This window comes from Ahaetulla prasina, chromosome 3 (assembly GCF_028640845.1).
Source record: "Ahaetulla prasina isolate Xishuangbanna chromosome 3, ASM2864084v1, whole genome shotgun sequence".
Taxonomy (NCBI): domain Eukaryota; kingdom Metazoa; phylum Chordata; class Lepidosauria; order Squamata; family Colubridae; genus Ahaetulla; species Ahaetulla prasina.
Genome location: NC_080541.1, coordinates 42,903,083 through 42,924,832, shown reverse-complemented (window position 1 = coordinate 42,924,832; position 21,750 = coordinate 42,903,083). Strand labels below are relative to the sequence as shown.

Here is a 21,750-nt window from a genome sequence, read left to right as displayed (position 1 = left end):
ATGGGGCTACCCCTGAAGTGTACTCGGAGACTTCAGTTGGTCCAGAATGCAGCTGCGCGGGTGATTGAGGGAGCACCACGTTGCTCCCGGGTAACATCACTCCTGAGCAGTCTGCACTGGCTACCTGTGGTCTTCCGGGTGCGCTTCAAGGTTTTGGTTACCACCTTCAAAGCGCTCCATGGCTTAGGGCCCGGGTACTTACGGGACCGCCTGCTGTTTCCACTTGCCTCCCACCGACCCGTACGCTCTCACAGAGAGGGTCTTCTCAGGTGCCATCCGCCAAGCAGTGTCGGCTGGCGGCCCCCAGGGGAAGGTCCTTCTCTGTGGGAGCACCTACCCTCTGGAACGAACTTCCCCCCGGTTTACGCCAATTGCCTGACCTTCGGACCTTTCGCCGGGAACTGAAAACTTATTTATTTATCCAAGCGGGACTGGCCTGATTTTTAAATTCTAAATTTTTAATTTTTAATTGTAATTTTACTGGGTATTTTACATGGTCAATTGGACAGTTTTAATTTTGGCCTTTTATTGAATAAGCTTTTTAATTGTTATTTTAATATGTATATTAATTGTTTTAAATGAAGGCTGTACACTGCCCTGAGTCCTTCGGGAGAAGGGCGGTATAAAAGTTTAATTAAATAAATAAATAAATAAATAAATAAGACTTAATAACTGTCAATAAGGCAAAAAAGTTTGGATAGTGCATGTGAGAAAGAACTGGACAAAATCACAAAACACAAAGACCTACAAATAGAAGTAGAACAACTGTGGAAAAAGAAAGCTAGTACCAATAATAATAACAACTGCCTTGGGTACAATTCCAAAACATCTGGAGCACCACTAGAATATCATCAGCATTGACAAAATCACCATCAGTCAATTGGAAAAGGCAGTTTTACTTGGAAGCTTACATCCTATTATGATACCTTTAACATTATTAAATAACATCAATTTATCCCAGATCCCTGGGAGGGAGAATGATGTCTAAACCTCTGGATGACTATGTGATAAATCACAACACAATAACAATAATAATTTCCCCCGTGGACACCCATTGTCATGGACATGGGGTTTTGATACTCTGTTGAAGTTGACAGCTCTGCTGGCACTAGTGTATTTTATCGGCAGAGTCATTCAGGCCTGAGATGTCTCAGACAAAGAGCCTGACTATGTGTATCCATCAATCCATTAACTATAGTGAGTAAATAGAAAAAGAATCCTGTACCAGATTCAATGACCTTATCGGTCTTTGCCTGGTTCAGCAAGGATCACATCAGGTGTTAGAGTTGCCGCCTATAGCCTCCCATCGGCCTGTGCGCTCCCATAGGGCCTCCTCAGGGTGCCGTCAGTCAAATAATGTTGACTGGCGGCCCCCAGGGGGAGGGCCTTTTCTGTGGGGGCTCCAGCCCTATGGAATGAGTTGCCTCCGGGGCTGCATCAACTCCCCGACCTCCGGTCTTTAAAACGCGAGCTCCACCGTGTGGGGCTAGCCTGAGGAAATTTTAAGAGAGGTTTTAGGACTGTTTATTTTAGTGTTAATTTTAAATTTGGCCAGTTTATAATTAGTTTTTAATATGTTTTTAAGCTTATCTATGTACTAGTTGTTTTTTACTTGGCTGTTCACCGCCCTGAGTCCTTCGGGAGAAGGGCGGTATAAAAATATAAATAAATAAATAAATAAAATAAATAAATAAATAAATAAATAAATAAATAAATAAATAAATAAATAAATAAATAAATGAGTTCCTTGATAACTATTGACAAGTGGGCAGCAGGATGCCTGCGCAACCAGAGCTTAGCCCTGTAGGATTATTGGAAAAATAACAGCCACAAAAAATGCAACAATATACTGTGATTCAAAAACCAAGCCATTATGGCCTATTATAAATTAGAACCAACAATATGAAGCTACTTTAAGTGAATGTTTGAATTTTAGAAAGGATTTATTCAAACTCAAATATTGCTGAACAACTATTAGGAGATAAAAGGAGATTCATTATTAGAAATAAACTATTCAGGGATGCAGAATTGGAGGAAGTTCAGAAAAAGTGTGACAATAGACCCAAAAACAATATAGACAGTCCATACTCAATGACTATTCTTTTAGTCACTGTTTGAAGTAACAATGGTACTGAAAAACATAATGTATGACCAGTCCTTGCACTGACTGTCACAGTATCCCAACAAATAATGTGATTGTGATGTGGGTGCTTGGTAACTGTCATGCATTTATGATGGTCGCAGCATCTGCGGTCACGTGATTGCCATTTGTGATCTTTCCAGACAGCTTTCAACAAAGTCAATGGCAAAGCCAATAGAAAAGGTTGCAAGTAGCAGTCATGTGATGTTGAGTTTAACAATCATAGTGATTCACTTAATGACAGTGTCAAAAAAGGTGATAAAATTGGGGGTGGTCATGTGCTATCCTATGTAATAACCATACCACTTAATGATGAATTTTCTGGTCCCTATTGTGATAGCAAGTCAACGGCCATCTATAGTAGAGTTGTAGAAAACACTGAAATAAAAATTGGAAATATAGAGGGAACGTCTGATATAAATAATAATTAGGTTGTTTAATCTTTGGCTTGCCTAAACTACATCAAGTGAAAAGGAATTGTCTTGGGTTGCATTTTAATATATAATATATACTATATATATATAAAGAACAAACTTTATTTGTTTATATTTTTTATGATCTTATGGGGCCACACTATAGTTGTCCAGGGCTACAGACTTAGAACAAGTAATAACAAAAGAACTAGTAGCATAGGTCAGCACTGTAACAACCTATGAACTCTCTGACAAGAATCAAAAGAAAAAAAATATGGCATATGCACAAGCACCAGCAGGAAGACAAAGACTGCCAACACAAGAAAGTAGTGCCCCGCCTCCAATGTTGTGGCAGCTATAATGAAAGATGAGAATAAGAAGCTTGTGAGGATCAAAATAACATCTTTTGAACAAACCAATCAGCTTGCCTATAGTATAGCAGAGGTAGTTACAAAAAATTGAGTACCAAAATTAGAAAACCAAAAATAAACATATTCAATCCGAAAGTGAAGGTAAGATTGGAGGCCAAGATAAAGAAATAAAGATCAGATGCAAGTAATTTAAAGAACATGAAAGAGTTAAGTGAGGTAAAGTTGAAATGCTAGCTATTCACAGACCATCTTGCACGTAGCTTTTTTTACACAATGGGATCATTAAAAACAGGTAATCATTATTATAAAGTTCTATCATATTATATTACTTATTATTTAAACTTAGAAAATTATAAATAAATAAAATGGAAAAGCAATCTACATAAATTCCTGTTTGTAGGCTTTCAAGAGATTACTAATTCAGCTATTGCTAAATTAAATGCTAGACACGTACAGGTTTACACTAACTGAGAAGAGAAATCTTATATTCATAACTTCTGAGTCCAATGGTGAACAAAGCTCGTAGTCCTGAATTCTTCTCTAAATCTAACCTATTGTCGATTACCATTAATTCAATTACCTTCATTTCTCCCACATCCAAAATGACAGAACCCTATTATTATAATTAATATCAGTTTTCTACTACAGACTCTCATATACATTCAACTAATTTTATCTTCAATATATTTAGAGCTGTTTTAACCCCCTATACGTCTTTGGAGATAAAATCTCTTTGCTCATTTAGACCTTGTCTATAGGATAAATATCCTGACAAAGAATCTAAATATTAAATAGTGCAACATTGTTTTAACGATTGTATACTTCAACAATATAAAGGCACAATAGTGGCCAGAACTGGCATGTAGACTGAGAGAAAATAATGGAAAACTATTCTCTTAATCTTTATTTTAATTCATTTCCGAATAATTATTGTAAAATTAAATGTTTGAAAAGTTCAATGAACCATTAAAAAGAACCATTTATAAATGTGAATGGCATATTTATTAGGATTTATTACCACCCGTATTAGCATGTCATCTTAAAATCTTGCTCCCTTTGTTTTCTGGTGAAATAGGAGTTGAAAAACAGGAAAGTTCAGAGTTTTTTCCAGCTTATTTTCTAATTAACTCAAAAGTCAGAATTGAATAGTTCTATGAACGAAATTGGGCTTTCCCCCTTTTTTTATGTAGCATCTTATGACATATATCTCTTACAATTAAATTTAAAAAACCCAATTTCATAATAACACTATAAAAGTTCAGATGATGAGCTGTTGAACCAAAAGTACTGGTACATAAACAAATTATCAGAATTTTAGCTAAGTTCCATAGTCTTCTTTTAATGTTCTTCTGCACAGTGATTTTCTACCTCTTTCTTGATCTGAATCAATTTAGTTTCCATTTAATCTAAACTGGCAAACAATCAGTTTTCTCTTTGAAGAATTAAAAATCAATATTTGACATTGAGAACAGGAAAGAGTCAATACATAAGCCTGACATTCATGTACATCAGCGGTTCTCAACCTGTGAGTCGCGACCCTGTTGGGGGTCGAATGACGATTTACCAGGGGTCGCCTAAGACCATCGGAAATATGGGAAGTATACTTGCGAATCGAAGAATCGCGCTCCAATGGTTGACTCCACAAGCCAGCTGCAGGCTCTTCAAATCGCTAGCCGAATTCGGCTTCAGGCACGATGAATTAAAAAAGAGAGAAATCTTTGCTCTGATGTCTCCCTCTCAAGCCAGCTGCAATCACTCCCAATCGCTAGCCTAATCTGGCTTCAGGCGCGATAAACTTAATAGGGGAGGAATCTCCACTTTAATGCCTCTGTCCTCAAGGCAATCGCAAGCAGTTCAGATCGCTAGCCAATACGGCTTCAGGCGTGATAAATTCAAAACGAAAATAATTTTACAGTTGGGGTCGCTACATCGTGGGGAATTGTATTAAAGGGGTCGCAGCACTATAAAGATTGAGAACCACTGATGTACATAATGCCAATATATAACTCGATGTTATATTTGAATTATTTTACTTTTTCTACTTTCCAATTCTTGCTCCATGTTTTGCAGAGACAATTTGGACTTCAAAGAAACAGCTGTCAGGCAGGAGGACCTGTCCACTTCATAATGTATCCCAGCTGGTCACTGGTGAACTAATAAGTAGTAAACCAACAGGCACAGATGCACAGAAGGCATCACTGCATATATTCAAAGAACATATCCAACTACCTCTATACTTTCTTTTCAGCATGTCGACACAGCTGTTAGTTATTTATATTCAAGGTAGTGCTCACAGAAAACTGTTTTTCAACAGCATTCAAATTATATACTTTATTACTGAGAAAATATTATAATTTTCTCCTCTAGGACTTTTACTGCTATCATGATTAATGTGAAAAAATTGATTAAATGAGTCTCACAAACAACCCTTTGTTCATGTCCATAACAATAATTATATCCAATGCTATGCAAGTAGCTTTCTGCTAATGTAGGCTTGCTACTCCAAAACCTTTTCTTTGTGCTCCCCTCACCAACTTTATTCAAGGTTATTGCTGAAAAATCATCATCAATCTCTTTCCACTTATGACTCTATGACTGTAACTTTGTTGCTGGCAATCCTTATGATTTATATTGATATATTGACCATCAATTGTGTTGTAAATGTTGTACCTTGATGAATGTATCTTTTCTTTTATGTACACTGAGAGCATCTGCACCAAGACAAATTCCTTGTGTGTCCAATCACACTTGGCCAATAAAAAAATCTATTCTATTCTATTCTATTCTATCTCAAACCATACACTTTTCTTTTAGGACTAATGGATAAATAACTGGAAAAAATATAATTTAGATTATAGTAACATGTAAGTAATGGTCTAACCACAGAATAAGAGTTTAATTTAAACTTGTCCTTATAAAAGAAATTTGCAAGTCACTTCTTTATACATATATTTTCATTTTTCCTGCACTTTTGGCTTTGCTCTTTTATTTCATGTTTCCTTATTTCCTTCATTCTAAATATTAGTTGTTATTAGTTTTTATCTTCTTTCTTAAATTGTTAATAAAGTTATATAAAATATGTATGTCATATGCTGACTTTTAGTATGCAATAAGTACATTTAAAATAATAAACTACTACCGGTATATAGAATTTTACTGTAGTAAAAAAAGGGGATAGCAACTTTGTCTTCTACATACTTAATTTTTAACTGTAGCACCTACTTCAGGCTATACATATCTGTGCTATTTTTTAAAAAAGAGATGCAATCCTAACTTGAATCATTTGTTATTTGTCTGAATTTCATTTCTGCAGATAATCCTCAGTTCTGATCATTCATTCAGCAACCATTCAAATCTACAACAGTGTTGAAAAATTAGCTTTATGGCCCAATTATGACATTTGCAGTGTGCCTCAGTCATGGTTGCCATTACAAGTAGTCCTTGACTTACAACCGGTTATTTAATGACTGTTTGTAGTCATGATGGTCTTTAAATGGGTACTTTATGGTAGAGTAGAGCAGGGGTCTCCAACCTTGGCAACTTTAAGACTTGTGGACTTCAACTCCCAGAATTCCTTAGCCAGCTTTGCTGGCTGAGGAATTCTGGGAGTTGAAGTCCACAAGTCTTAAAAGTTGCTTGGAGACCCCTGGAGTAGAGTACTTCCAGATGCTGTAAAATATTGCACTACCCTACAGGCACAAGACCACATTTTGAATACCTGGCAACCTGTTCACAACTGGTTGCCAAATGCCCTGATCATTGCAGCTTCGAGCAGTCACATGATCACCATTTGCATATTTCATAAGCATTTTCTGACAGAGTCAATGGAGAAGCCAGGAGTAAAATTGCTGCATGTTGTGGCCATGTGATGTATCAATTACTGTGACACTAACTGACAGAGCTGCTGGTCCCAGCTGTTAGTTAGGTGAAGACTATCTATAACAGGTACAACAATCAGCCTTAAAACTGACAAGAAAAATATTGAAACAGAAGATGGTTTCTGCCCTTTAGGATCAATATCAACGGGGGGGGGGGGACCCAGCATTCAAGAAATATGCTGCAAATTAGCACGATAGAAGTAATGAAGACCTAGGAAAAGATATTCAGATGCCCTGATATGTCTATATAGGTCAGAATCCTGTGGGCAAATTTTCTCTATGCCATTCTATGGAAATGAAAGTTGGATAGAGAGAACCTTTACTTTTGAAATATGATGTTAAAAAAGTTTCCTGAAAACTCTATAGATAGGCAAAATAAACAACTGGGTCAAAGAACAAATCAATCTAAAGTTCGCACCAGAGGTACAAACAGCCATCCTCAAATTATTCTACTTGGACAAATTATGCAAAGACCTAGCTCTCTGAAGAAGGCTTTAATGCTGAGAATCATAAAATCATGGAGCTGGAAGGGACCTTGGAGATCTTTTAGTCCAACTTTCTGCCCAAAGCAGCAGTACTTATTCCATCCTCATTAAGCAGCTTCCACCCATTGTTTCTTGTCCTGCTCGTAGGTGCTTTGGAGAATAAGTTTTTTTTATTATTTACATTTATATCCCGCCCTTCTCCGAAGACTCAGGGCGGCTTACAGTGTGTAAGGCAATAGTCTCATTCTATTTGTATATTTACAAAGTCAACTTATTGCCCCCCCCAACAATCTGGGTCCTCATTTTACCTACCTTATAAAGGATGGAAGGCTGAGTCAACCTTGGACCTGGTGGGACTAGAACCTGCAGTAATTGCAGGCAGCTGTGTTTTAATAACAGGCTTCTTACAGCCTGAGCCACACCGCGGCCCATAGAAGTTGACTTGCTCTTCTTTCTGACAGCCATTCAGTTTAACCATTTCACTCCTAATCCTTTTGTTTGTTAGGCTAGACCAGTGGTTCTCAACCTTTATAGTGCTGCAACCCCTTTAATACAATTGCCCATGATGTGGCGACCCCTTTAATACAATTCCCCATGATGTGGTGACCCCCAACCATAAAATTATTTTCGTTTTGAATTTATCGTGCCTGAAGCCATATTGGCTAGTGATCTGAACTGTTTGCGATTGCCTTGAGAACGGAGGCATTAAAGCGGAGACTCCTCCCCTATTAAGTTTATTGCACCTGAAGCCAGATTAGGCTAGCGATTGGGAGTGATTGCAGTTGGCTTGTGGAGTCAACCATTGGAGTGCAATTCTTCGACTCGCAAGTATACTTCCCATATTTCCGATGGTCTTAGGCGACCCCTGGCAAATCGTCATTCGACCCCCAAAGGGGTTCCGACCCACAGGTTGAGAACCGCTGGGCTAGACATATCTAATTTCCTTAAATAGACATACAGCAGCAGAAGCAGGAGCAGGAGCAGGAGCAGGAGGAGGAGGAGGAGGAGGAAGAGGAGGAGGAGGAGGAGGAAGAGGAGGAGGAGAAAAGTGAGTGAATTCTGTGGCAATGCAATAAATGCACTATTAGATTTGATTTTATTAAAAAATCAGGTTAGAGAGAGATTGTCATGGAAAAAATCTAGTTATCTAATTATTAAAATTTGATGACACATAATCCATCCATCAATGAAATATTTTATCATATCATAACCCTGTGCCATGTAACCAACTTTCATAAACCCATTTATTTAGTAGCAAGATTTATTTTTCATTACAGTCGCATTGTATTAGTACAGTTTGTGGTATACTAATCTAAAAACAATAACATATAATACTGACAGGCATATATAGAAAGTTCTTTACGTAATTCCCAAAGAATATTTTATTTATGTCTAGTATTAAAAACCTGGAACTGAACATTTTTTAATCCATATCATAAACTGGATTTACTTTGTTTTACAATTCTAACATTACAAATTTCATTTAATAATTTTTTCTTTCATTCAGGGGAAAAATGGACATTTTATGTATTGAGAAATATGCTATTTTTTAGAGTGGCAAACATTTTGTCATCCAGAATTCAGTAGGCAATTTATACATCAGAAATAAAGAAAATACCAAAAGTTTTAAATATTCATAATTTTTTATTATGTCAACATGAGGACAAGTTGCACCATGGATTTCTAGTGTATTGTTATAGAGAACTAAAATACAAATATGTATTTATTTGTTTGAAAAGCAATTTAAGTTTATAAATGATTTTACTTTTACAATTAATTGTTTAAAGTATTCTGAATTCACTATCGGATCCTAATGACTACACGGAAACATTTGTATTGATTTCTTTACAATATGGAAGTTTCCAGGGTGCTACCGTATTTTTTGGAGTATAAGACGCACTGGACTATAAAACGCACCTTAGTTTTTGGGGAGAAAAATAAGAAAAAATCTGGTGGGTGGATTGGCCTCCCAGAATACCCCCAATCAGCTGTTCCCAGAGGGGAATTTTAGCAACAGGTTCCTTGGTTGTGAGCTCTGTGCCTTGCTTTCAGAGGCAGAAATCAATTTTCTGCCTCTGAAAGCCTCCAAAACAGAACTTCAGAAACAAAGTCTCTGAAGCTCCGTTTGGGAACTTCTTTTCTGAAGCTCTATTTGGGGGCTTCTTTTCTGAAGCTTCTTTCAGCCTCTGAAACCTCCGTTTGAGAAGCTGGGTGGGGCTACATTCGGCGTGTAAGACGCATCCAGATTTTCACCTTCTTTTTTGGGGGAAAAAGGTTATACTTATACTCAAAAAATACGGTATTTCTTTTCAGATTTCCAGATTATCTCCAAAATTGACCATTTACTTTCAATGCTTCATAAGAACTGAAACCCCAATGACAATTATTTTTATTTCACTTTTAGCTTCAATAATTCATCCTGTTATACTATTAAGTTTTTATTTTTTTCTATAGATTGCTTCTCCATGCACACATATACAAATGTTGTATTTCATACTTACTCTCCCATATCTGTTAGCATACGATCCTGTGAGAAGTGAATGGAAAATGATGATTGTCTCATCCAAATCCCAAATGAAAACTCTCTATAAAAATAAAATCAAAATATTTACACCAGTCATGCTTTATCAAGTTGATAAGTATAGTAGACTTACCTAAAAGAATTGATCTAAAAGTTGTACTTATTATAAACTTATCTGTTTTTTATTCAATTTCAGACCAATGTCCATACTATAATATAATGTCAACAGTGATGAAATATTGCAAAATTTCTCAAGATAGAAAGTGGATATTTGCTTTTTAAAGCAGACTTATCTTTTTCATGTTTATGCAAAATTTTAAAAATAATTCAGGTACTGGGACATGCTATGATCATATTCCTCTGCTTTTCAAAATATATCTTCCAAATTGTTTTTGAAGTAAGCATAGCCTTAGTCCATACATATATCTGTCATAAAATTAGTTCAAGCTAGATATAAATATTTATAGCAATAAGGTATACCCTTTAATTGTTAATTAATTGTTGAATGTTATAAATTCAAACTCAAATTATACAATGGAAACACACAGTCTTAGTTCATTAGTTGTTTACTGTATCCATAATCACTATCAACTTGCTAGAACATTAATTGTAACTTAGTTATTTCTTTTGAAAATGTAACATTCAAAGTTTGAGCTTGAACAGTCATGAACAAATTATGTAACTTTTACCTTGAGAAAAGAACAATAGGAGTTCAGTTAGAGATGAATAATTTTGTAGAAGAAAACTCACTTGTAAAAATGCAAGTGTTGCTAAGTGTTGTTTCACCTAATTTTCAAAAGTTTTCATGAACTCACCTTTGCTTTCCTTACCAACCCTCCCTAATGCTGCTGAAAAGGATGACTCAATATACAAATAAAATAGCTGTTTCGTATCTAGTACCTCAAGGTCAGAGTCAGGTGGTGGTGAAGGATTGTTATTCCTTCTGCCTCGGCCACGTGATTTGCCATCTGAGCTGCGACGCAACCTATCTGCCTCTGAATCTTTAACTGGTGTTGTAGGAATTGTACTGTACTCTGCTGGAAAAAAGAAGAGAAAATTGCTCATATTTTAATTCAATTGTAGCTTTCTGAATTTCATTATTTTAAGTAGACTGTACAGATTTGGCCAATATAATTATCTTGCGTTCATTGTAGCATTCATTTTGGGTTAATATTAGCATACCTGGAAGAGCTCTTTCTAATCTTATCTGCAACAATCACTAGATAAAGGAAGTTCACTTCTTGTCTATTATCAAATGCTTATTGCTTCAAAAAAATGATTTCCAATTTTTAAGAACTCAAAATATGTCCCATCTAAAGTTAAGAATGCCTAAATTTCAGTGATATCAATTAAGTATACTTTTTTGTTCCCCATGTTTTAAAAATTATCACCATAAAAACTTCTACTTTAAAATGGGCTAGTGATGAATGAGGTGCTAAATCGATATGGCAATTTTTATAGACACAAAAAAAATTTTTTGAGAGTTGGATTTATGTATTTTTTCCTGAAAAAAAATCATGGAGTGGTGTTTTTCAGTAGCCAAAAGAACTGTCCTTTGTACAAAAGAAATTTGGGACAGAATTTGGTTTCAGTACCTATCAAAATAAGCACATGTGTGCCTAATTTTACATTCTTACTCATGGTTTAAACTCATGATCAATTTTAACTATATTATAGGGTTAATGAAAATAATACGAATTAAGATTCCCATAGAGATTTTTCAGGAAGGTCAGGGTTCATAATATGATAGACTTACAATAATAGTTTCAGTTTACCTTTGTATAATTAATTCAATTTCTTCAAGAAATTGAATATATATATATTTATTTCCCTTAGACTTGTTTCCGAGAAGGCCCATGAGTTCTTTACTATAAGGACCCTTCCTCAATCTATTGCATTTACAACCTAAACTCAATCTATATTGAAGTAGCAATATTTTCCTTTGGGAAGAGGAGACAAATGTCTTTCATGGTTTTATGACAATTTTCAGGTGAATACTAGAGTGCTTGTTCATTTGGAAGTATTGATATCTAAAGATGTCAGCCAATAACAGCTACTTGATAACTTAATAAGAGAAAAATACTAGTTCATGTATTCACAGAATTAAATCAGCTTACTGCATGAAACTCTTATCTGAATATGCCAACTTTTACTTCTGCAATGTCTCTAATTCTAATCATATATAAGCACATTATATAAGCACACTAAAATCAATGAAATGAATTTTCAAACATTTCCTTCTCCCCTTCGCCAGTCAGAACAAAATTTCTTCAGAGTGGTATTTATTTATTTATTTATTTATTTATTTATTTATTTATTTATTCATATTTTTATACCGCCCTTCTCTGAAGACTTAGGGCGGTGTACAGCCAATAAAACGACAAGAAACCTAACAAATTAAAATAAAATATCAAGTTTAAAAAACTGATTCAATCGCTGTATACTTAAAATATTAGCTAAAATTTATCAAAACTAAAACCTTAATAAAACCCTATTAAAACCCACTAAAACCCCCCATACTAAAATCAATCAGGCCAGCCCCGCTTGGTGAAAAAAGAAAGTCTTGAGCTCGCGTTTAAAGGTCCGGAGATCAGGGAGGAGACGGAGTCCCACTGGCAGCTCATTCCATAGAGCCGGGGCCCCCACAGAGAACGCCCTTCCCCTGGGGGCCGCCCTTCCCCTGGGGGCCGCCAGCCGACATTGACTAGCCGACGGCACCCTAAGAAGACCCTCCCTGTGGGCGCGCACTGGACGTACCGGACAATGGGAGGTAACTGTCGGCAGCAGGCGGTCCCGTAAATATCCCGGTCCAATGCCATAACCTGGGTATAGTGTCTAAGACCTTATCTTAGTATAAGCATAATAAATGGGGAATAGAGAAACAAGGTGTTCAACCCATTGAACTTTCTATAGACAAGTTGTTTGAGGATTGAACCTTAGGTGCCTGTTACTATTGGTACTATCTTTGCTTTAGTACATAGAACAAAGAATAAGGAGGTTGGAAGGCATCTTGGAGGACTTCTAGTCCAATCCCCTTGCCATAGCCATTCTACTTCTATTTATAGATCTTTGTACAGTATTTTCTCTAGTTCTTTCTCTTCTCATCTGTTGTCTCTAGGAGAACAAATAAAAATAATAATCTTTTGATCCTAACTTGTTGGAATTAAATTTATGTTAAAGTTTCACATATTCTAGTTTGAAATTTTGGTTGTGCTTGTAGTTCCCTAAATAAAGCAGCCAGAAATACAATTCTACATCTCCCTCCTCTCTACCCACCATCAGGAAAACCTGTACTTAATGTTTTGTTTAAGCCAAATGTTTTGCTTTTCTCAAAAATTTCTTGTTCTGGAACTATTTTTATGAACTTATTCTGAAACAAATCTCAGTTTGTTTGAGCATACTCACATACAATATAACCAGCTACAAAACTGCCCTCTTAGCCCAGCACCTAAAATAGTTTAGGTTAGGAAATCAAACTCTTTAAATACTATTCCTCATCTTGCAATTTTTATTATTGCAAACTTGACTATTTTACAAAAACTGTAGAAAATCGTGCATCTGAAAATTAATTGCTATACAATTTACCTTCAACTCATCTTTTCAGTACTGAAAAAACAAAAACATGAATTTATCTTTATGCATCCTATGTTTATTAAGGTAATAAAATAGAACAATTACCTGCTGTAGGATCTGTTATAGCTTGATTTGTGATGCCAGTTGGTGGTTCTTGAAGTTGGTAAGTTGCATTAGAGGAAGGAGTTGTTGGGCTGGTGTTGCTGCTTGTCATATAATGCGAGGGATATGGAGAACTATTATAATACTGTGCATATTGACCCTGGCCAAAGGTGGGATAAGATGGGTATTCCTGTCAGAGGCAAGAAAAATGTTGAATTACACTTTCCATCAGCAAGCAATTACATTTTATTTACTTTTAATATAAATTCAAATTTTGTATGCACTTTCTGTTACCTTAGCCTTAAATAAATTACTGTTCTAACATTTATTTTTAAAGAATAGATAATTATAGAAACTGTTTCTACAAAAGTTGAACTAAATTTGGAAAATAAAAGTTATACACTGAAGCTTTAAAATTCTGTTATTAAATAAAGATAAACCACAAAGTTCTAGATAACATAATATTAAATTGTTTTTTTCTGAGTGAAGAGCAGGTAGTCCTTGACTTACACCAGTTCATTTAGTGACCATTCAAAATTACAACGGCATTGAAAAAAGTGATTTATGACCATTTTTCACATTTATGACTGTTGTAGCATCCTTGTCATCAAAATTCAGATACTTGGCAACGGACTCATATTTATGACCGTTGCAGTGTCACAGGATTACATGATCATCTTTTGCAACCTTCTGACCAGCAAAGTCTATAAAACAGATTTGTTTGACAGCCATGTTCCTAACTTAACAACTTCGGTGATTCACTTAACAAATATTGCAAGAAAGTTTTGTAAAATGGGGCAAAACTCACTTAACAACTATATCCCTCAGCAAAAGAAATTTGGGCTCAATTGAGATCATAAATTGAAGACTACCTTTATTTGCTTTGTAATCTTTCTAAAAAAGGTAGCTCTCACACCCTTTGATGATGGAAGTGATAGGAGAGCTATTCCATTAGCACACTGAAATATGTATTTTTTCAGGCTGTTTCTCTCTCTTTATGCAGCTGATCATTATGTAAAAACTACTACAACATTGATAAAGGAGAATATTTATAGCTCAGGGCTGAAATCAGGGGTGGACTTCAAAAATTTTAGCACAGGGTTTTCTGCCCGGTTGCTGGGTGGGCAGCCGGCATGCTGCCTAGTCGCCCTCCTACACTAGGGTGGTGGTGGGGTGTTTTTTCCCTCCAAAGGCATTCCTCGAGCCTCTGGGAAGACGAAAACAGCCTCCCCAGGCTCCGGAGGCCCTCTGGAGTTGGGAAACGGGCCTTCCTGAACTTCTGGTAGGCCCGTTTTTTTGCCTTTCCCAAGTGTCCATGCGCACCCTGCACCTACCTGCATCCAAAATGGGCCGTGTGGGGACTCCTGGGAGGGGTGGGATGAGCGGGGCCGGCCAGGAATGGGATTTGGGGGTTCTCTGAACTGCACACAATCTTAGGTAGAAGTTCTCCTGAACCCCTGCGAACCCCCAGCAGCCCACCCCTGGTTGAAATGAGAGGTACTTGTTGCTCCCAGAACTTGGTTGTGCTCATTGATGATGCTACTAGTTTGGTAATGAAATGTCTGCAAGAAAAAGACCAAGCTCAGAGAACACCAAGGACCCTCACTCCTACTAGTAGAGTTCTATGCATAGAATGATTTATACATTCTCATATATGTGTCAAACTAAAAAGAAATACATAATAGTATCGAAGATAATTGAAGAAAAGAATAATGATTGCTGTAAGAATGTTAACATAGTAAGTTTTCAAGTAAAAGTGGTATAAATTAGGAAATTTTAATGTATGTTCATGATTTCTTTTTGAGTGGGAGTACAACTTGTTTAACATGTATGTGAAGATTGCATCCATTACATGTTATTGGAAGAATATGTGTTTTGTAAGAATATCATTTGTGTTGTAAATGTTGTACCTTGATGAACGTATCTTTTCTTTTATGTACACTGAGAGCATATGCACCAAGACAAATTCCTTGTGTGTCCAATCACACTTGGCCAATAAAAATTCTATTCTATTCTATTCTATATTTTATTGCATCCTTGTGAAAAGAAAATATAACAAAAATAAATACAAAAACATACATAATATTTAGTTAGTTACAGTAAGGGTGCTTTGGAAGGTCTTGTATTTGGAAGGTGTTGTATTTTAATTATGAGTACTAGAAGTGACAGTGAGCATCTGGGAAATTCAATTAGGTTTTATACTGGGCATTTAATGGGTAGACTAGATATTTATTGTTCAAGTGCACCATTCAGAAATGTACAAAGGTGACAAATAAAATTGGTTATACATTTAATTATGGAATGTTTTGAATGAGCTGAAAGTTGATTGCCAAAAGCAGTAATGTGGTATGTAACAGAAATAAAGGAAATGTAACAGTAAATAAAATGGTTCAATGTCAAATAAAAAGTAAGTATGATGTACGTTTGGTGGTTTATATTTGGATAAATCTATGTGGTCTTGTGGAAACATTAGAGGTGTGGATTAAATACAAAAGTGAATGATTCATGCGAAGAAAATACACTGATATGATTTGATCACAGAGAAACTAGATAAAGATCAAATCAAAATGGCAAACAAGAGTAAGTGAGTAAAGAAAAAGTTGTAGTTACTGATATTGATGTGATCGTTAAAAAAAGACACGTAAACTTTTAAAGAACAAATGGCAATTTAGGAAATGGGATAAGCTCACAGTGGAAGAAAATATATTTTGTAGGATATTAATATAGAGAGAAGTATATCAAGTGATGTGTGAGTTATGTTTAGCTGTATTTCATTTTACTTAGTGCTTTAATTTTTTTGGCTTATTATTTTTTGCTCTTTACTATGCTTTGCATGAGTATGTATGGGTAAAAAAAAGATTAGGAGTGTAAATACTGAAAATATTCAGAAATGCTTGAAAGCTCATCAAACAATACCATTTCTTTGGCATTAATTAAAGCAACCCAACTACTTCAACTGCTCATTAAAATTAAGGCAATTCATAATGTAATGGCATTTTCTTTATGATTTGCCTACAAAAAGGTTGAACTACTTCATTGAATGGCACAGAGATGCTATGCTCATGCTTGCAAGCCATCTAAAACACTTTTTCAATTAATTTCCACAATCCTACCAAATGTTCCTTTTTCTGTTTTTGTCTTTCCACTGCATATTCTTTTTGTGTTGTGTATTAAGATTATAAACAATGGGCAGCAAATCAATGTTCATTCTTACAGGAAAGGTACACTAATATTTCAATAAAAAGTGAGAAAAATGTTTCAAAAAACCCCACCTCTCATATTTACCTGCTGCGAACCATTGAATCCAGTAGAATTTGTAAGTGAATTATTTCCAGCATATATTCCAGATGATGTTGTGAAACTGCTTCCTGAAACAAAACATTAAAGAGAAAGTATTTAAATCTTTAGTATAACTACATTCAGTCAGACTAAAACATGCCTGGCAGGGATCTAAAACATATTTTGAATTTGAAATGTTCTGTTTCAAGATTGAAGAACAATCTTGATCAACATGGTTGTTTCAATCTTAATGGAAGTGTTGCAGTGCAGTTTTGACAACTCCATTTTAAGCTCAACATATTAGCCCTATTTGAAGTAAAAAAAAACAACAGTTGCAAATCAGAACCAAAGCTGTTCAAAGCTCAGAATAGTAAGGTGAGAAAAATCTGTTTTGAACTCAAGATTAAAAAAAATGTTTATAATGCTTTGAATTCAAAATATAGTGCACAATATTTAGTTCAACATTCTGTTCTCATAGTGGTTAACCAGGGGACATTCAAGAACAGGATGTAAACTATGTTAAAATTAATTTCTGTTGATCCTGGAAGAAACTAGGTATTCAGAGTTTTCAGTTTAAGCAGTTTAATATCACCATGTATACCTTCTTGCTATAAAAAGAAAAAGTTTTAGCTAAAGGCAACCTGTGTCGTGTCTAATAGTGACACAAATAATTAAAATTTATTTTAGTGTCATTCACTATATAGCCTTGGGCAGCACTTTTCTCTTTCTTGAGAAACTACTGTTTCTCCTGATACACAAAGCATTATTACAGAGAAAGGCCACTGACTAAAAGGGTCTGGATACTGCAATTCACTGTCAATTTCGTTTTCCAAATAGACAGATGGCCTTCTTGTTTTAATGTTTTTATCTACAAAGCTGTACTTCCTTTTATGCCCAAAAGCTAATTTGAACATATGGATACTTAGAAGGAAAACATGTGAAGGATGGATTTTTTAAAAAAGCAATAAAGAAAAAATCTGTAATTGATGGAAATACAGAATATACGGAAAAGTTGAAGTAAATAACTGTATTAGTCATTTGATAATCTTGTCAGATGGGATTATGAAAAAAAGAAAACTCATTCTCTGTTGGAGCAATGTATATCTTTGAAATAGTCAAAGTCAAACTCACACTCGTGAGTTCTGTGGAATGTCCTTATTTCTCAATACCCAAATACAAAATATTTAAATTGTATAACTGTCAACAACTGGTTCACTGAATGAATTAAAGTTTGAATTTAATAAATAAAAACAGTATGGTGAAACCAAATGAATTATAATCATTTACACAGACCTTGCATCTGGTAACTGTATGGAGCCTGTCCTGGTTGAGGAGTGCTAAAGCTTGCACTGTAGCTCAGAAAACCTGTCTGACCAGGTGACTGTGTTTGTGTCAATCCACCTTCTGTCTTGATGCCTGCCCACAATGCACCTAAATCAGTTAGTGATAGCAAAGCTATTTGTTCATTTTCAACACTTAGAGGGCATTAATAAATCATACAATGATCCATACATTGAACTGCAAAGGCAGACTAAACCACAATTCATTATCTAGTTCAAAGAATGTAATCATTATAATTTAAATACTTAATCTAGAGTAAACTAATATAATAAATCTAGGATTGATTGTTGATCAACAAATCCTAGATTATATTATGTACAGTGCAATTGTATGAATGTCTACTAAGCAGCAACTAAAATTGAGTTCAGTGGGGCTAGTCTGAAAAATGAATTTCAACACAGAATATTACATTTATGTCCTTTAGAATTTGGTGGGTTTAACTGTTGACTAAATAGAAAATAAGGGCCTTGTGAATGCAAATCTTACTCCAAAATTTCTCTATATAGAGAAAAACATGATGGACAGCATGAAGTAGCAATAATAAAGCATAATTTTAGTTTGAAGGAACAAAGTATCTGATAAACTTTTAATTTTTTCTCATTTCAACAAATACAAAGTCATTAATATTTTTTCTGGATGTTTCCTATTAAATAATGACTAAAAACTGAAAAACACCAAGTAGCAGTAAAAAAAGAAGGAAGATGGAAGATATGTGATTCTAAACTGTAAAAAAGGGATTTATCTTGAATTAAAATTGATTTTCCTACAACGTACTAAATATCATAAATATAAGAATTATCTATTTTTGCCCTATTAAAATAAATAAATTCAACATTTTGATTTAGTCTATGAACTTTGATAAAGTCTATGAACTTTAATATGACTAACATAGATAAACAACATTTATATTTATCAGTTGCTAGAACCAATGTTTTAAGTTTTCTGTAGTTAGCATTGCTTCCAACCCCAAATTATGACAAAAGAGCCCTTTAAAAGGAGAAAATGGTCTTTTTTTAGCACAGATTGGATTTAAGAATACATGTCCACTGAGGCTGTGCCAGGAATCCACAATAATTGGGGCTATATGCTTCAAAACCATTTCTGCTGTTCATTAAAGCAACTCATATTTTCTCAACTTTATACAGTCCTTTCTTCATATTCTTCAGGAATAGATTAAAATAGGTATAAATCAAAAAGGGTTTAAATACTTACTAAAAATAAAATTCATATCATTACCCAAAAATGTTCAGCCTTATTAAATCAACAAAATTCTTTGCAAATATAGAGATGCAATCTAGAAACTTTTTTCTCCAGCATAACAATATGAACAGACTTTTTTTTTTAAAATGCCCCATTTATACAGAGTCAGTCTAGAGAAAGTTAAGATGTTACCAAACAACTAGTCATAAGATTTGGCTATTTTTTTCCAACTTTAAGGACTGTATGAAAAATCTGTACTGGAAAGTAGTTACACCATCTTGAGACTTCTTGGAAATGCTTCATGAATGTGTATTGCAGCCTTTACATTACTTTCACTTTGTGGTTGGTTTCCATACCACAAGTCATTGTATTGCATTGAAAAAAAATCTATTTGGAGTAAATAAATATAATGACTTGACATACAGAGGAAACTCATCAAGTGGATCATGCCAATATTGTTTCAAACTATACATGAGGTATTTTTGTGTTATGAATAGACTTGAAAGATAAGACCTTCTTTGGTACTAATCATCTTCTCCTTGAGGTTTATTGAAAATGGAAAGCAGACATTATATAAATATTATATACAGCTTTGGTGTAAATTTTTATTTGATCCTGTTATTCTGTGGGATGGCTTTATTTCAAAAGATTTTCCTAATATTTTATTCTCTTCTCTATCTTTAGAGGAAAAATATAAATGATATTACTAGAATTTTGGTAATGATAGTAATGAGAATTATGAGGATCTACACATGCATATTGAAACATATTACAAATAAAATAAAGTTCCATTAAAAATGTCAAAGCTAAGATATAACGAAAAAAAAACCTGGAAACATCGTAGACCAAAATGTTATACACTTTAATCATCTCTACTACCATTTCCCATTTAACAATACTATATTTCATAACGGGGAAATGGAAAAGGGTCCATTCAAAAATGGACCATACTAAATAAGCTTACATCTATGTAATATAAGATTTAAGAGTGGTTACTATTAACTCTGTGATAATTCAAATATTTTAAAGGGCCTTTCTGCTCTTCTAAGGCTTTTAGCCTATAAAATTTATGCTTTTACATAGGGGTATGATAACTTACTAATTTTTTGCTATTTTGTGTTAATCTAATTAATTTTATGTTTGAATCTAATCTTTTAAAACATTTTTACCTAGACTCATGGGTAAAATTTATATATTGCAAAACTGATCAAATGACCAAATAAGAAAGTTATCTATAGATTTACACACATCTTATTTTGTATTCAAAAATGTATATTAAAAAACCCAGTTTTATTCATTTGACTATTGTACTATATACAATTTGTTTTCATCCAGAGGTAATGTAATATCTACCTTAGAACCATTGGCGATATTTATTACCCAAGGTACTTTACATGACTCAGCAGTCTTTCAATATATTTAGGTTATAGATCAATCCCAATTAATTGAGATGGAAAATAATGCTTAAATAAAGCTGTTAAAGCCTTTGCCACCATTGGAGGTCAGTTGCAAAAAAAGTTTGCAGTTCAAGATTAACTAAGAAAAATCTGTTTTGCATTTATTACATTTTAAAATCTCAAAATCTTTCTATCATTTTAAAAAAGAAATCTGAATTTTAGTAAGCTATTTAGAAAAGAGGTAGCAACTTAATCCAGGAATAATTATGTACATTTCACTTTGTACTTCTTTTATTGCATATTATTGATGTTCTTACACTGAAGGTGACTTTTGTTCACCATTTAGCACAGCCTTGGTTATGGCAGATTATAAATTCATAACTAAACAAATAGAATTGGGGCTGTATAAACCTTTCAGATGTACAAACCCTTCTTTCTGAAATGTTAAAACAGTTGCATCTTTTGACAGGTTTACACAACTGGGCTGTCATATGCTCCCTATCTTTATGTATGCAAAAAGAACTGGAATCAACTTTTTAGAAAAAGATGCAGCTGCTTTAACAATTCAAAAATGCATGTATGTGCATCTGTTTCTTCCAAACCACTTCTTTTGAATGATGTACACAGCTCTAGTGATTACTTCAATTTAGCACCATAACTCGATTCAATGTACAGGTTTCAAATACTCAAGCCTAACTAAAATCTTTTTAAAACTGTAAAATCTTTCCAGTTATATTTTTTTAATGTCAAGTTCTTTTTTGCACTTTTAAAACAGTATTTGCAAATTCTGTTAGCTGCTTAAATAACGTTTTTGCTTATCCCTCTGTAACAGTGAAACCTGCTGCCATTTTCCACTTTCACTCACCATATGATGGGATTCCATAGTGTTGACCAGGCTGTGGGTATGTTGAATAAGCAGAAGCTTGCTGCATTCCGGTGGTAAACTGTGTCTGCCCATATGCAGCCATAGTTTGCGAAGAAGGGGTAGGGAGAATATGTGGATATGGTCTGCTGTTACATGCAAAATGAGAGAAAATAGGAAAAAAATTG

General features: G+C 34.5%; 1 protein-coding gene across 13 annotated transcripts in view; it reads right to left on the bottom strand.

Annotated features, from left to right (window-relative positions):
• The window catches only part of EYA1 (EYA transcriptional coactivator and phosphatase 1), a 91,790-nt gene that overhangs the window by 46,770 nt on the left and 23,270 nt on the right, over positions 1-21,750 (bottom strand). For 6 of the 13 annotated variants that reach the window (XM_058176846.1, XM_058176850.1, XM_058176843.1 and 3 more), the window contains 6 exons: positions 21,566-21,711; positions 18,056-18,193; positions 16,769-16,851; positions 13,487-13,673; positions 10,709-10,845; positions 9,789-9,872 (listed from right to left, as the gene is read on the bottom strand). In XM_058176846.1, coding sequence (XP_058032829.1) covers positions 9,789-9,872; positions 10,709-10,845; positions 13,487-13,673; positions 16,769-16,851; positions 18,056-18,193; positions 21,566-21,711 — 775 coding nt within the window. The remainder of the gene's footprint in view (positions 1-9,788; positions 9,873-10,708; positions 10,846-13,486; positions 13,674-16,768; positions 16,852-18,055; positions 18,194-21,565; positions 21,712-21,750) is intronic. The other 7 variants (XM_058176855.1, XM_058176856.1, XM_058176845.1 and 4 more) reach the window with 3 other exon arrangements.